The sequence below is a fragment of the Alosa sapidissima genome, chromosome 6 (genome assembly GCF_018492685.1).
Source record: "Alosa sapidissima isolate fAloSap1 chromosome 6, fAloSap1.pri, whole genome shotgun sequence".
NCBI classification, from domain to species: domain Eukaryota; kingdom Metazoa; phylum Chordata; class Actinopteri; order Clupeiformes; family Clupeidae; genus Alosa; species Alosa sapidissima.
Window position 1 is genome coordinate 38,383,664 of NC_055962.1, and position 15,000 is coordinate 38,398,663.

General features: G+C 46.8%; 1 protein-coding gene and 1 long non-coding RNA gene across 2 annotated transcripts in view; one reads left to right on the forward strand and one right to left on the reverse strand.

Annotated features, from left to right (window-relative positions):
* Window positions 1-15,000, reverse strand: part of LOC121711570 (tyrosine-protein phosphatase non-receptor type 14-like) — a 67,242-nt gene that overhangs the window by 6,527 nt on the left and 45,715 nt on the right. Inside the window, 12 exon segments of the mRNA XM_042095275.1 lie at window positions 1,029-1,247; window positions 1,438-1,575; window positions 2,330-3,247; window positions 3,249-3,327; window positions 3,406-4,114; window positions 9,307-9,370; window positions 10,434-10,485; window positions 11,013-11,095; window positions 12,623-12,710; window positions 12,995-13,083; window positions 13,945-14,032; window positions 14,198-14,265. Of these exon segments, the coding sequence (XP_041951209.1) occupies window positions 1,029-1,247; window positions 1,438-1,575; window positions 2,330-3,247; window positions 3,249-3,327; window positions 3,406-4,114; window positions 9,307-9,370; window positions 10,434-10,485; window positions 11,013-11,095; window positions 12,623-12,710; window positions 12,995-13,083; window positions 13,945-14,032; window positions 14,198-14,265 (2,595 nt within the window).
* LOC121711573 lies at window positions 5,568-7,705 on the forward strand. Its single transcript, XR_006032369.1, has 3 exons — window positions 5,568-6,080; window positions 6,673-6,787; window positions 7,470-7,705. It is a non-coding gene; the product is annotated as an uncharacterized LOC121711573 (long non-coding RNA).

Genomic DNA, 15,000 nt, shown 5'->3' on the forward strand with positions numbered 1-15,000 from the left:
TGTGGATGGGTGCAGCTAGCATAGCTGTGCGTGTGGATGGGTGCTAGCTAGCATAGCAGTGCGTGTGGATGGGTGCCAGCTAGCATAGCTGTGCGTGTGGATGTGTGTTAGCTAGCGCGTGTGGATGGGTGGAGCTAGCATAGAAGTGCGTGTGGATGGGTGCTAGCTAGCATAGCAGTGCGTGTGGATGGGTGCAGCTAGCATAGCTGTGCGTGTGGATGGGTGCTAGCTAGCATAGCTGTGCGTGTGGATGGGTGCAGCTAGCATAGCTGTGCGTGTGGATGGGTGCTAGCTAGCGTGTGTGGATGGGTGCTAGCATAGCTGTGCGTGTGGATGGGTGCAGCTAGCATAGCTGTACGTGTGGATGGGTGCAGCTAGCATAGCTGTGCATGTGGATGGACCTGAACCGTGCAGGTTCAACACAACACACATTACACTGGTGCCGTGACCCGGATGGAGAGTGGTGGAGTTAGGAGGGTGAGGGTAACGGATGCCAGCTAGCATAGCTGTTTATGTGGAGCGTTAGTAAACCTCACTCCCCGACGCCTCAAGAGCAGTCTGGCATGAAAGCTAGCACCCCGGGCTTTTAGCTCCATTGTCAGCATGCTCAACTCTCGATCCGAGGTGCTGCTGGTTGCGGGTTCGAGTCTGGGTGTGTGTAGGGCTGAACCGCTAAACCGCTGAACACTATAACACTTAGATTAGATTTAACCATATACCAATTTAGATTAGATTTAACCATATTCCCACTTAGATTAGATTAAACCATATTCCCACTTAGATTAGATTTAACCATATACCCACTTAGATTAGATGTAACCATATTCCCACTTATATTAGATTTAACCATATTCCCACTTATATTAGATTTAACCATATTTCCACTATAACACTTAGATTAGATTTAACCAGACTTTACTATTCCGATTTTGATTCAATTTGTATTGCTATGAATATGATTTGTGTCCATTCGGATTGATGAGATGAGAATGGTAACTCTATAAGGTTCTGTAAGGTTCTCATGTCACCTTGATGTGCGAGGCGTTTATGTATCCTGTGTTGTTCTCCTTGTTTGGGACGAGTTCTACCCGGTTCTCCTCATACGGAACCACGTCCCTGAAGCGGTTGCGCTCGGCGTTGTCCGGCAGCGTTGCCGTGGTGACCACAGCGTCAGTTTGCTTCTTGGGCACCTGCTCGTACTCGCCCAGCAGCTGGTCATCCTCAAGCCTGCGCTCCAAAATCTTACACTGCACACACGCAAACAGAGAGAGGATTGGAATAGTGTGTGTGTGTGTGTGTGTGTGTGTGTGTGTGTGTGTGTGAATCTACGCTCTAGAGTCTTACACTGCACACAGAGAGGATTATGATAGACACACACACACACACACACACCCTCTGGTCAGTAGAGCGGTTCTTTTCTCTCTCACACACACTCACCCTCTCATCAGTGTTGGCCTTGGCGATGGCATCTCCGTGGCGACCGTCTGCGGCGGGCATGCGCGTGGTGTACATGCCATTGGCCAGTAGGGGGCGCTTTGGGCTGTCCACACACATCTGCTGCTGCCGCTCCAGTGTCTATACACACACACACACACACACACACACACACACATTATACACACACACACACCTGCTGCTGACGCTCCAGTGTCTACACACACACACACACACACACATTATACACACACATCTGCTGCTGCCACTCCAGTGTATAATACACACACACACACACACACACATTATACACACACACACACATTATACACACACACACATCTGCTGCTGCGGCTCCAGTGTCTACACACACACACACACACACACACACTATACACACACACACACACACATTATATACACACACACACACACACACACACACACACACACATCTGCTGCTGACGCTTCAGTGTCTACACACACACAACACACAAATTATACACACACACACACATTATACACACACACACACATGCATGTACACAACACAATAACCTAACACACATCACACAAATCTGCATGTACACAACGCACACACATCTGCATGTACACAACACACACACACACACATATAACACACATCACACACATGTGCATGTACACAACACACACACACATCTAACACACACAACACACTAAGGTTACTAAGACTATAACATCACATCTGGAACTAAACACTATAAAATCACATTTGAAACTAAACACTATCAAATCACATCTGGAACTAAACACTATAAAATAACATCTGGAACTAAACACTACACACACACACACACACACACACACACACACACACACAACACACAGCCACACACACACACTGAGTGCTCACCCTCTGTGCGATCTCTCTCTCCACGATGCTGTCCTCGATGGAGAACATCTCGGACACGGGGCGCTCCTTGAGCGGCTCCTTGCGCGCGCGCTCCTTGACGCTGGTCAGGTCCGGCTCCGAGATGGACGGTCCGAGCCCCGGCTGCTCCCCGCGCGGCAAGGTCCCCGTGCCGCCGCCGCCACCGCCGGTCGGCGCGTGCGTGTGTGTGTGTGTGTGTGGGGGGTGCGGTGGCTGCTCCTGGCGCTGGCTGCGGCCGCTGTGCCGGGGCGGTCCAGGGTAGTCCGGCGGGGGCTTGCTGGGCAGCTTGGCCAGCGCGGCCTGCAGCTGTGCGCTGATGTCGTCGTGAAGACCGGGGATCCGCACGTCCAGCTCGGGCGCCTCGTCCTCGTCCTCGCTGTCGCTCTCGCTGCTGTGCACCAGCATGGTGGCGTTGGACAGGCTCTTCTGGTGCTGGTACGCCTCGGCTTTCTGAGCGGGCATCTGCGAGGACGCCTCCTTGGGGGGCTGGGGCTGGGTGGGAGGACCCGAGGAGGCCAGCTGCTCGCGCAGCGTGTTCCGGCGCAGCAGCGGCAGCTGTGATTGGCCGGCGGCCCCCGTGGCCCCTCCCCCTGCCCTCCCGGCCCCTCCCCCTCCCCCCAGGGGCACCACCTCCATGCTGTGGCGCTTGCTGAGGTTGGCCCGGCGCTGGGCCGAGCCCGGGCCGGAGGAGGAGGACGCGGGGGTGAGCGTGGCGCTGGCCTCCTGCAGGGACTGGCGTACGACGGCGCAGCTGTCGGGCTGGAAGGTTCTGGGCACGGCGAGCGGGAGCTTCTGGGCATGGAGGAGCTCGGGGGTGCTGCCCCCCAGGCAGCGCTGGCGCAGGCTGACCAGGTCCGGCGTGCTGGTGGCCGGGCGAAACGCCGGGTAGGGCGGGGGGGGGCCGCGACAGGTGGTTCCGCAGCATGTGCCCCCCACTGCCCCCCCCGGCCGCGTAGCCGTGCTGCCCTGAGTGGACGTTACTGCCCCCTCCGGCGCCACCCAGTCCCCCGTTACCCCCCCCGACCCCCCCGCCCGCACCCCCGCCCCCTCCTCCGCACGGCTGCATGGGATTGGCCAGCTCGGGCGTGCTGACCGTGTGGGAGATGGCGCTGCCCACGCCCCCCCCTCCGCCGGACGCCATGCCCCCCGAGCGGCAGCCCATCATGCCCCCAGTGCCCCCTGCGTGCGCCCCGGGCAGAGGTCCGGCGTGATGCCCCCCCATGCCCCCGTAGCCCAGCGGATGCCCCCCGCCGCCCGCCACCCCCCCGTACTGCCCCCCGTGGTAGAGTCCCCCTGCGCGCTCACGGATCTCTGGCTGGCTGTTGACCAGCGCCTCGGGGTGGCGGTAGGCGTGGGCGTGGCTGATGTTGAGGCTGCGCAGCGATAGGCTGTGGCTGTCGGCGGAGCGGCGCTGTGGCGCGTGCTGATTGGCCGAGTGCTGCGCGGAGGAGGGGAGGAGCCTGCGCTGCTTCTGCCGCATCACAGCGTCGTACTCGGGCGTGGGCCGGTAGGAGGGTGGCAGCACGGCCGAGTGGCGCTGACCGCTCGCGGCAGGGAAGTCTCCGGCGGCCGTGCTCAGGCTGGACGTGGACAGCGAGATGGGCGACGCCTGCGTGAAGGTCTGCGAGCGGTTCAGAGAGCTCACGCTCGGGCTGCTGCACATGCTGCCGTTCAGAACCGCGCCGCCATTACGGAAGCCCAGGTCCAGAACACAGCGGTCAAGGCTGCTCTCCGACTTAAAGTACGGGTCGTCATGGAAGATGCTGTCTGCAAGGGGCACCATAGACAACACACAATTAGGACACACACACGCACATACACACACACACACACACACAATAAATACTAGAAATGCAATTCCAAGGAATTACCAGTGCATGAAAATGCAAAAGTTGTGATGTAAAATATCATGTATAGTTAAAATAGATAATACAGACATGGTTACTATGTTGATGCTAGGATAGACATGGTGGTTGCATAGCTTAATAAAAGTTGATAGTTTAAAAGTAGACTGTTTAACAATGCTAACATGCTAACTATGCTAACCATGCTAACTAACTACAGTGGGTAGGAGTCATAGTTGATTACAAGTGACAGTTACAATGGCTAAACAGTTAAAAAGTTCAGTAGTTTAAAGGGTTAAATTGTTTAACAGTGAATAATTGTAGTGAGGACTTTTATTTTGAAACAGTTTTTGGCAGAGGAAGCAGTTGAACAGGATGTGTAGTCTTAATAGGGCCAGTTTGTATGCTTAAAGCCTGAGACTGGCAGTTGCTGCAGGTGGCTTGACCACCTGGCATAGGATTCTAATTGCTTAATGGCCGTATTGTGATGTCATAATCGCAAATTAAGTCTATGGGGATTTTTTAAAAGTTTATAATTAATAGTTTAAAAGTATAAAAGTTACAAAGATGAAAAGTAAAAAGCACACATGTCCTAAGTAAGACCTACGAAGTTTGGACCTGAAGTTTCTACGTTAAACGGTTGAAGCTGCATTAACTGCGTTAGAAGAAGAAGAATAAGAAGCTTAAAGGAGAATTCCGGTGTGATATTGACCTAAAGTGTGTTGAAACATGATACCAAGTGTGAACGTATGTCTCATAGCCCATCTCGGCTTGTCCCCTGCACTCCAAAATCTGGCGCTAGTTAGCCGATGCTACCAACAGCTTTTTCAATGGTGGTGCTTTGGCATCGGGCTAGCCATGCAAATAAATCACTGTTCCAAACCTGTTCACAATTCCAAAAATAATTCAGTGGAAATGCATGGATTCCAGTTGTTGCTACTGGAAGAAACTGGAATCCATGCATTTCTACTGAATTATTTTTGGAATCTGATCCCTTATCATACCTGTTCATTCTTACTTGTCGCTCGACTTATCGTGACTAAATTCAAGATGGCTGCGAACGCTAAACTTCGTGAAGATACTGTCTGCATAAATCGTCTTGTAAGTAAACTACCAGTGCTTTTTCAAAGTTCTCAATGTCTCGTTTTAAATGTCAGGGCCCTCAGAAGTCTACCAATGAAGTGTGGAGATACATTGAGCCTCGTAAATGGTGTAAAACAGTGATTTATTTGCATGGCTAGCCCGATGCCGAAGCACCACCATTGAAAAAGCTGTTGGTAGCATCGGCTAACTAGCGCCAGATTTTGGAGTGCAGGGGACAAGCCGAGATGGGCTATGAGACATACGTTCACACTCGGTATCATGTTTCAACCAAGCGGCAACATTCTAATCTGAACAATGAAGCCTACCCGGAAGTTCGAAAAACTGCAATACATCGAAAATCCGCTAGGGACTGGTCCCAAAAGCGAGCAAATGTCCATAGACTCCCATGTTAAAATGTCCGTTTTCACAGCGTAAATACATGTTTTTAAAGCCTGGTCCCATGGACTTTTATTGTACTTTTCGGTAGTTTCCCAGTGCCTGACAACTGTGAGGGGGGTGAATTTTTTTCTAACTCATTAGTTTAGATCACATTTAGATATAAAATATATGAATAATTAAGGGCGTGGTCGGCTTGATTGACGGCTGACGTCGAGGCATACAGCAGCAGACGTTGCCAGCTGAGTGGAAACCCTGAAACTTTGACGTCTCAGCCATGATTATACACAAAGTTACCACATCCTTTCTGAACATCTTTATTCAAAAAGCTGACATAAAATGGTTTGCTAAGCTATTAATTGAAGCCTACTAACCGACACTTTCAGAAGACTTCGTTCCAGTTTTTTCAGGTAAGTGACATTCATTCCACTACTATTTCACGTAGCACTAGATGTTAGCATTATTTAGCATCGAGTGGGCACTAACGTTAGGCTACGTTAGCGTCATATCGCCTCAAATAAGTTAATGTCGAAAATGATGACCGAATGGCAGAAGCACACACATACATTTAGTTAACTTGAATAAAGTTAACGTTAGTGAAAACCATTGTGCTCCCGTTATGAGTTAGCTTAACGTTGGTCATACTAGCCAGGTGTGAGTCAATGAACAGACAGCTCTAAAGTTAACGTTAGTTCACAAACATACTGGGGCAACAAAGCATGTTCTCGTCAAAAAACCTTTTGTAAATACGCTCTGTGGGAATGCTTAGTCCATTGACAATTTATACAGTCTTTGGGTTGTCACGTTTAAGAGCCGAAGCATTAAAAGGCTTATTGTCGGCTAGCTGAGGCAAAATTGTGAACCGCTATGAACCATTGACCGTATACTTTGAACATGGAGCTGTGATAACAAGCGATAGTTATAACTGACGTTTGAAACTCTTATTGATGCCATTTATTTGTTAAACACAAATTTGAACGAACACTTCTTGTCTATGCAAAGTTTCCCTGTAGGTAATCCAGACAGGCTGGGTGCTGGAGAGGGCTCTGGACTCCTAACTTCAATTCTCGTCTGTGCAGTCGACACTCAGAAGCATCACTTCAGCACTGATTCCATGGTACTTTGACATTTTTCATACATTTAATTGGAGCAACCTACTGGTTGTATATTCCAGACATCTTTACCATATACTGAACAAACATGAATGCATTTCAGACATTTAGAGTGGCCTTTTATTTTGAGCAGTCCAGGGCACATCTGTGCAATAACTATCAACATAATTTATCATTAGCATCTTTTGATAAGTCACACACGGAAAGTAGTTGCATTATGCCTTCAAATCAGCAGGTTTTGGTTGGATACAGATTGCATAATTAAACAATATGGCACCAGTGGCTGGCTATTGTTTGACTGGACCTTGGCCTAACTGTTAATAACTACCTCAATAGGGTGTAGATATGAGCTTACACTGTTTCACTGAAAACACAAAAATACAAGAAATATTTATTCTACATTACTTTAAATACACCACATTTGTTTTTGCTTATTGCCCGCATAAACAGGGCATGTGCAATAGTTGAATACGCGTGTCCTGTCCCCATTCAGCTAGTGTTCTGTGAGTTTGTTGTTCATTATAAATATTGGGAGTGAGTCTGCAAATCTTACTTCGTTGTTGTCATATATTGCCTCCACAGTCTATGATTACCACATAAAAAATATATTTTTTAGCTTAATTTGTGAGCACTTGTTCACTTGTTCAAGTTCAAGGATGTGACATATACCAATATTTCTGTTTTCAGATCTGGAACATTTTGAAATCCTACCAGATGGGGCAGAAGTCAGTGAGCAGTGGCAGCTTCTGATTTCAAGGACTTTGTTCACCTTTATTTACAGCATTTGCATCTGTGTCTTTAAAGTGATCTAATATGTATTGACTATGTACTAGCTTAGTACATATTAGTTTTTGTTATTTTAGTTTCACAAATTCAGTGGTTACCTGTAATGCTCAAGATATACAAGTAAAAAATCACCTTTACTTCTGCATCTGGGTCTTCAATTCAACCTACTGACTGAAGCTGACGGATTTGTATAAATGTTTTTGAAAGCACAGGCAAATTGGTTTGGCATGAGTTTTAATGTAATTCACAGTTCAGAAAAGTACCATAAACATTTCCAAGTGCAAGTTCAGTAAAGGGTAGGTGTAACAGTCCATCAATAGACATAAAGTGAAATGTACTGTATAGTCTCAATGGGTTCAATATCACCACACCCCAGCCAAACCACTTCACCTGGACGTCTAGTCCCAGGTTAGAGCCCATGGACCTCCTTGCCGCCTCCTCCCCATGGCGAACTGCCAAAATAGAAAGGTAAACTTTTCATTAGTACCTATATAGCTTACAAGATAATACAATAATGCAAACCAACACTACTTGTTGTAATCAACAAAAGTACAGTTATTGTACAATGCTGTAGTACTATTGTGCGCTTTGAAATGGGTCTTCAGTGACAAACTACACTAATATTGGTATTGTTATGCCAAACACCGGACACTGTAACTGGATTTAACGTTTTGATAATAGCCTGACAAGAAGGGGAAATAAGGCAAGCTAACCGAACATGAACGCTGGATCGTGAAATGGCCACCGATGAGAAATTTCAGTGTCATCTTAGACCAAGCTACCACTGACAACTTTAGAGCAATATAGCGATTTCAAAACGTGATATTAAGAGTTAATCAAAATGAATTCATGATGTACAAGTTAACTAATACCCTACTACGATTTTATCAATTCACACCACACGTTGACAGAATACAGCGAGCTGGCTGATGTTATCGTAAATTAATTAACGTTACAATGATGGCTGCCACTGAGGATATGAGATGCTAACGTTAATCACAAAACAATAAAGGCAAAGATATATTTTTGTCAGTATGAGTTGCTGAACCTGTAACGCTAAACTGCTAAATTACTCTACGTTATTTTACCGTAACTTCAGCAAGGGAGGGATAGCTAACGTTAGTTTATTTTACCTAGAAGCTATAGAATCTGCAAACTCAACTCTTCATTCTCAACTTTTCAACCGTTCACCCGAATACCTTTCAGCATACAAAATTAAAAAGTGTCTGAACATGGCATTAAGAAACATACATGAACTTCACGTTAGCAGATCAAACTTACCAGCAAATTATGTTACAGCAACGTCTGTGCCAGTCCATCTTGTAGGCCTAACGTTACAGATAGCTTAGCTGAGGCGGGTTCACCGGCTTGCTCAGGAGGTGGGCGGGGTTAGGATTTCCCAAGGTTTTCCAAGATGGCGCCGCCCATACCCCCCATAAACGGCTTCATAACCGTTCTTCAGAAAATCTATGGGTGACGTCACAGACGCTTTGTCCATAGTTTTTACAGTCTATGGTTTCAACACACTTTAGGTCAATATCACACCGGAATTCTCCTTTAAGAAGAATAGTACAGCGCATTTTCATGCACTGTAATAAATCTATCAGGCATTTGGTGGCATTTAAAAGAGAAACGCATCCTGTCAAAAGAATAGCATTCTGTGTGTATGTGCGTATATGTGTGTGTGTGTATGTATGTGTGTGTGTGTGTGTGTGTGTGTGTGTGTGTGTGTGTGTACCTTGGGAGCTCTGGGTATCTTGGTAATGGTCAGCATACTGTAGGATGCAGGACTGGGGCCTGGGCTGAAACACAGGGAGAGACTCGTGAACACACACACACACATACACACACACACACACACATACACACACATACACACACACACACCCACACACAATGTGTCCCGTGTGTCAGTAGCCCCTGAGGCTTGCGCTGGTCCCACACTGAGCTGCATTGTGCCCGATCTGGTGCCATTATGGGCTTCCTGTCCCGACTGCACAGCCCACAACACACACACACACACACACACACACACACACACACACACACATACACACACACACACACCGAGCTTAATGGCATCATGGAAACTATTAGCACACTGTGGGCTCTTTATGAGCACTAGCTCTGTGTGTGTGTGTGTGTGTGAGTGTGTGTATGTGTGTGTGTGTGAGAGTGTGTGTATGTGTGTGTGTGTGTGAGTGTGTCTATGTGTGTGTGTGTGTGCGTGTGTGTGTGCGTGTGTGTGTATGTGGTGTGTGTGTGTGTGTGTGTGTGTATGTGGTGTGTGTGTGTGTATGTGGTGTGTGTGTGTGTGAGAGTGTGTGTATGTGTGTGTGTGTGTGGTGTGTGTGTGTGTGTGTGTATGTGGTGTGTGTGTGCGTGTGTGTGTGTATGTGGTGTGTGTGAGTGTGTGTGTATGTGGTGTGTGTGTGTGTGTGCGTGTGTGTGTATGTGGTGTGTGTGAGTGTGTGTATGTGGTGTGTGTGTGTGGTGTGTGTGAGTGTATGTGGTGTGTGTGTCTGTGTGTATGTGGTGTGTGTGTGTGTATGTGGTGTGTGTGTGTGTATGTGGTGTGTGTGTGTGGTGTGTGTGAGTGTATGTGGTGTGTGTGTCTGTGTGTATGTGGTGTGTGTGTCTGTGTGTATGTGGTGTGTGTGTGTGTGTATGTGGTGTGTATGTGGTGTGTGTGTGTGTGTGTATGTGGTGTGTGTGTGTGTGTGTGTGTGTGTGTGTGTGTATGTGTGTGTGTGTGTGTGTATGTGGTGTGTGTGTGTGTGGTGTGTGTGTGTGAGTTTGTGGTGCCTGGGCTGCAGCTAGAGAGTGGGGGGGGTGCTAGAGGTCAAAGGGAACAGTAGAACATACCAGCCGGTTCCATGTGGGTCTTCTCCGGATGGGAGCTGGAGAATGGGCCGGCCTAAGGAACACACACATAGAACACAGAACATGATGAACACACACACACAACACGGAACATGATGAACTTACAGAACTTTAAACATGACAAACACACACATACTGTAGAACATGAAACATGAGCAACAAACACAATATGGAACATGAGGAGTGTGTGTGTGTGAGTGTGTGTGAGTGTGTTAATAAGTATGTGAGTGAGAATGTGTGAGTGTGTGTGTGAATAAATATGAGTGAGAATGTGTGTGTGTGTGTGTGTGTGTGTATGTGTGTGTGAATAAGTATGTGAGTGAGAATGTGTGAGTGTGTGTGTGAATAAATATGAGTGAGAATGTGTGTGTGTGTGTGTGTGTGTGTGTGAATAAGTATGTGAGTGAGAATGTGTGAGTGTGTGTGTGTGTGAATAAGTATGTGAGTGAGAATGTGTGAGTGTGTGTGTGTGTGTGTGAGAATGTGTGAGTGTGTGTGTGTGTGTGTAAATAAGTATGTGAGTGAGAATGTGTGTGTGTGTGTGTGTGTGTGTAAACATACTCAGCACATATCTTGTTCTGTTTGTAGAACTTGTGTCTGGCCGTGAAAAGCCTGGCAATGTACTTGGCCATCTCGATGTCTTCCTGTACCAATCAAACACACACACACACACACACACACACACACAGATGTAAGGACAGAGGTCAGGATAGCATTTCACAGCCTTCTGATAACAGTAGTAATGACGTCATGAAGCCAACAATGACTCCTCTCCCCTCACACACACACACACAGACACACACACACACACACACACACACACACACACACACACACACACAGAGACACACACACACACAGAGACACACACACAGACAGACACACACAGACATTCCCATGACCCTGTCTTTCCACTAGGGTTGGGTATCGTTTGGGTTTTATCCGATACCGGTGCTAAATCGATACTTTTAAAATGGTGCCGGTGCCTAAACCGGTCCTTTGTTTTTAAAATGTTTTAAATTAAAATGGTCTTAAGCATGAATTGCTTTTTTTTATTGATAAGACAAATTTGAACAGGAAATTGAACTGTTATATTCAATTTACTATCAATATCTCATTGCTCCTACGCATAATACATTTAAAGGTTAAAACAGCTTGCCATGCAGGCACACAATGGTAAGCTCTGCTTTCAAGTTTACCCAGTGTAGGCGGTTTGCCATAAGGTATGTTAAAATCGCTTGCCATAAAACTGCCAGGTCATGGACAACGCCATTTGCAAGCAAGCTAATCTAACAGGGACTCTACTTTCTAGTTAATTCAGTGTGTTCCCAAATGCTTCAAGAAATTTCATGTCTTTACCCATAACACACAGTAGTTTTGAACATGTTAGGCTACATGTCGGTGTTGAAGTGTTTAGATTCCCAGCGCTAGCCTAGTAGGCATTTTAACAGCAACTACGGCTATGCGCTAACACCAGTCAGCTAATGTTTAATTAGCGATAATAGCGAGATGATTTCGTAGCCTCTTTGACAGCTCAGTGACATCAGGTATGTAACCTACATATTTATGTTTTTGCCAGCTAACTTTTAACATGATCTTCATATTCATTGTGATGCTATATGGGCCTCATGCACATGAAAGATTAATATCATGCCATTATGTTGTTTAACACACCATGAAATAAAGTTTTCACCTCACAAGTTTGCTGATAATATTTCAAATAAATGGCAGTTAGCGCATTAGCAAGGATATTGTGTAACGTATAGGCTAGCCTACTGTTGATGTTGTTTCATAGCCTTTTGCTTGTGTGTAGTTAGGCCCACTGCTAGATTTTGACAGGAGCTCGCATGTCGTTTTAAAGTAAGCTACTTGGGCTCACGCAAGCTGTCAAACACTGTCCACTCGCCTATGTGGTGCACCCCTCTGATTTATACATCCAGTGTTTATCATATGTTAGCTAACTGTATCTGGATGTGTTGCTATCAGAGATGGCGCATGACATGCAGTGATGCCTTGTATAAAATTTTTTTTTTTAAAAAAAACGCTATTTAAGCACCGAAATGAGGCACCGAAATCCACGTTCTTATTCGATGCAGTTACTGCCGTTTGCATCGGCACCGGTGCCATATTAGAACCGTGTTCCGGTGCCCAACCCTGGCTTTCCACCATACCGTGTGGAACATGATAGTGTCGTCTCTACTGGTGATCTCCACGGTGATGGCCGACTTGTTGTGAGCGATGGTGCCGATGTCCTTCCATCTGTGGGAGCCGTCAAGGTCAACCAAGGTTACAACAAAGGCATCGGAGAGGGAAATTCAACATCAGGCATCAACAAATTGTATGTCTGCGTGTGTGTGTGTGTGCGTGTGTCTGTGTGTACTGTATGTATATGTGTGTGTGTGTGTGTGTGTGTATGTGTGTGTGTGTGTATGTGTGTGTGTGTATGTGTGTGTGTGTGTGTACTGTATGTATGTGTGTGTGTGTGTGTATGTGTGTGTGTGTGTGTGTGTCTGTGTGTGTGTGTGTGTGTGTGTGTGTTTCACCTGTGGAGCATGATGGACCTCCCATTCCTATGTTTGACAAACACTCCGATGAAGGACACACCGATGAAGATATCGTTAGTGTAGTTATCCTGAGACACACACACACACACACACACACACACACACACACACACACACAGGGTAAGAGAGAGACAGAGAGTATGTTGGACTGTCACTGGCAGAGCACACACACACACTCTCTCTGTCACACACTCTCACACACTGAAGCATGAATGCACTATGCATATAGCTAATGAATAATGGAAAATGAAGTATGATTACAGTGGGTCCCATTTTCAAGTGGCCACTTCATTCGCGCTTTCCATGATTCACGCAGCTGCGTGAAATGTATTACAACTCATCGCCACAAGGTGGCAGTTTAAGTCCACTGTAGCGTTGCCGGTAAACAGGGCAGCGGACTGCATTCAAAGGCGTTGCAAGTGGCAGTGAGATTGATACTGTAAGCTACAGAACGATACGAAAGATCACCTCGTTGAAGTCATACAGTAGACTAGGCTAAATCAGAGCCTACCTTTGTTTTTATCAAGCTGGGGCCAGAGATGATGGCCTTTGGTGAACAGTTTAGGCCTACTCAAAATGAGCAAAACCAAATTTGGCGAAATCTCACATCTCTGAACGGTTTCAGCACTAATATCTGTTCAAATTAAGTTTTAGATGGAAAAGTTGTGTTTTATTTTCATAATCTTTGTTCAGTGAACACATACAACCACCAGTTTGTTAGCTAACAGAAATGTAGTGATTGCAGGCCTATGAAGTATAAGGGTTAGTCTCCCTGCAAACTCACACTGAAAAGTGGAAGTAGATGGCTTAATGGTTAGAGTTACGTTCTGAGACGTGGGAATCCGGGGTTCAATGTGTGTGTGTGTGTGTGAGAAAATGAGCGTCTGAAGTATGTTTATACTGTGTGTGCATAGACAAATTCAAATTACCTTTGCAGCGAAGCTTTCCTGGCCAAAGCCATCTAGTTTCTCCACTTCCTTTATATAAAGGAGCTCTGCCTCAGCTGTCTGCATTCGACTGGGACACACACACACACACACACACACACACACACACACACACACACACACACACACACACACGTACATAAGAGGACTTTAGTTTCATGTATAAGCAGTTTTTGTGTATTGCCACTGGGGCCGGTGTGTGTGTGTGTGTGTGTGTGTGTGTGTGTGTAACTACCAGTGGCGCTTGTGCTCTTCGGCTACCTTCTGAGTCCACTCCTCCAAAACACCTTCCACCGGCCAGTTCTACAGAGAGAGAGTGAGAGAGAGAGACAGGGAGAGAGAGAGTGAGAGAGAGAGAGATGTAGATGGAGGTAGAGAGAGAGAGTGAGAGAGAGACAGGGAGAGAGTGAGAGAAAGAGAGAGGGAGATGTAGATGGAGGTAGAGAGAGAGAGTGAGAGAGAGAGGCAGGATGGAGGTAGAGAGAGAGAGTGAGAGAGAGAGGCAGGGAGAGAGAGAGTGAGAGAGAGAGAGAGATGTAGATGGAGGTAGAGAGAGAGAGTGAGAGAGAGAGACAGGGAGAGAGAGAGTGAGAGAGAGAGAGAGAGATGTAGATGGAGGTAGAGAGAGAGTGACCTGCTGCTCTGACCTCTGTTGTTATGAAGTGTTTTGAGAGTTAAAGATCATATTACATCCTCCCTGTCTTCTACATTAGATCCACTCCAGTTTGCCTATAGGCCAAGCACACACTAACACTCAGCACTGGTGCACCGCAGGGGTGTGTGTTAAGCCCTCTGCTGTACTCGCTGTATACTCATGACTGTATGGCAACTCACACCTCAAACACGGTGTGGACAGTGAAATACTGACCAACTTCTACCGCTGTACCATTGAGAGCATCCTGACTGGCAACATCACACCCCCCCACACACACACACACACAATCAGTCCTTTTGAATAAGGGCGATTTGCTACAACATCACAGCATCTACCGCTCATGTACCATTGAGAGCATCCTGACCGGCAACATCCTGACCGGC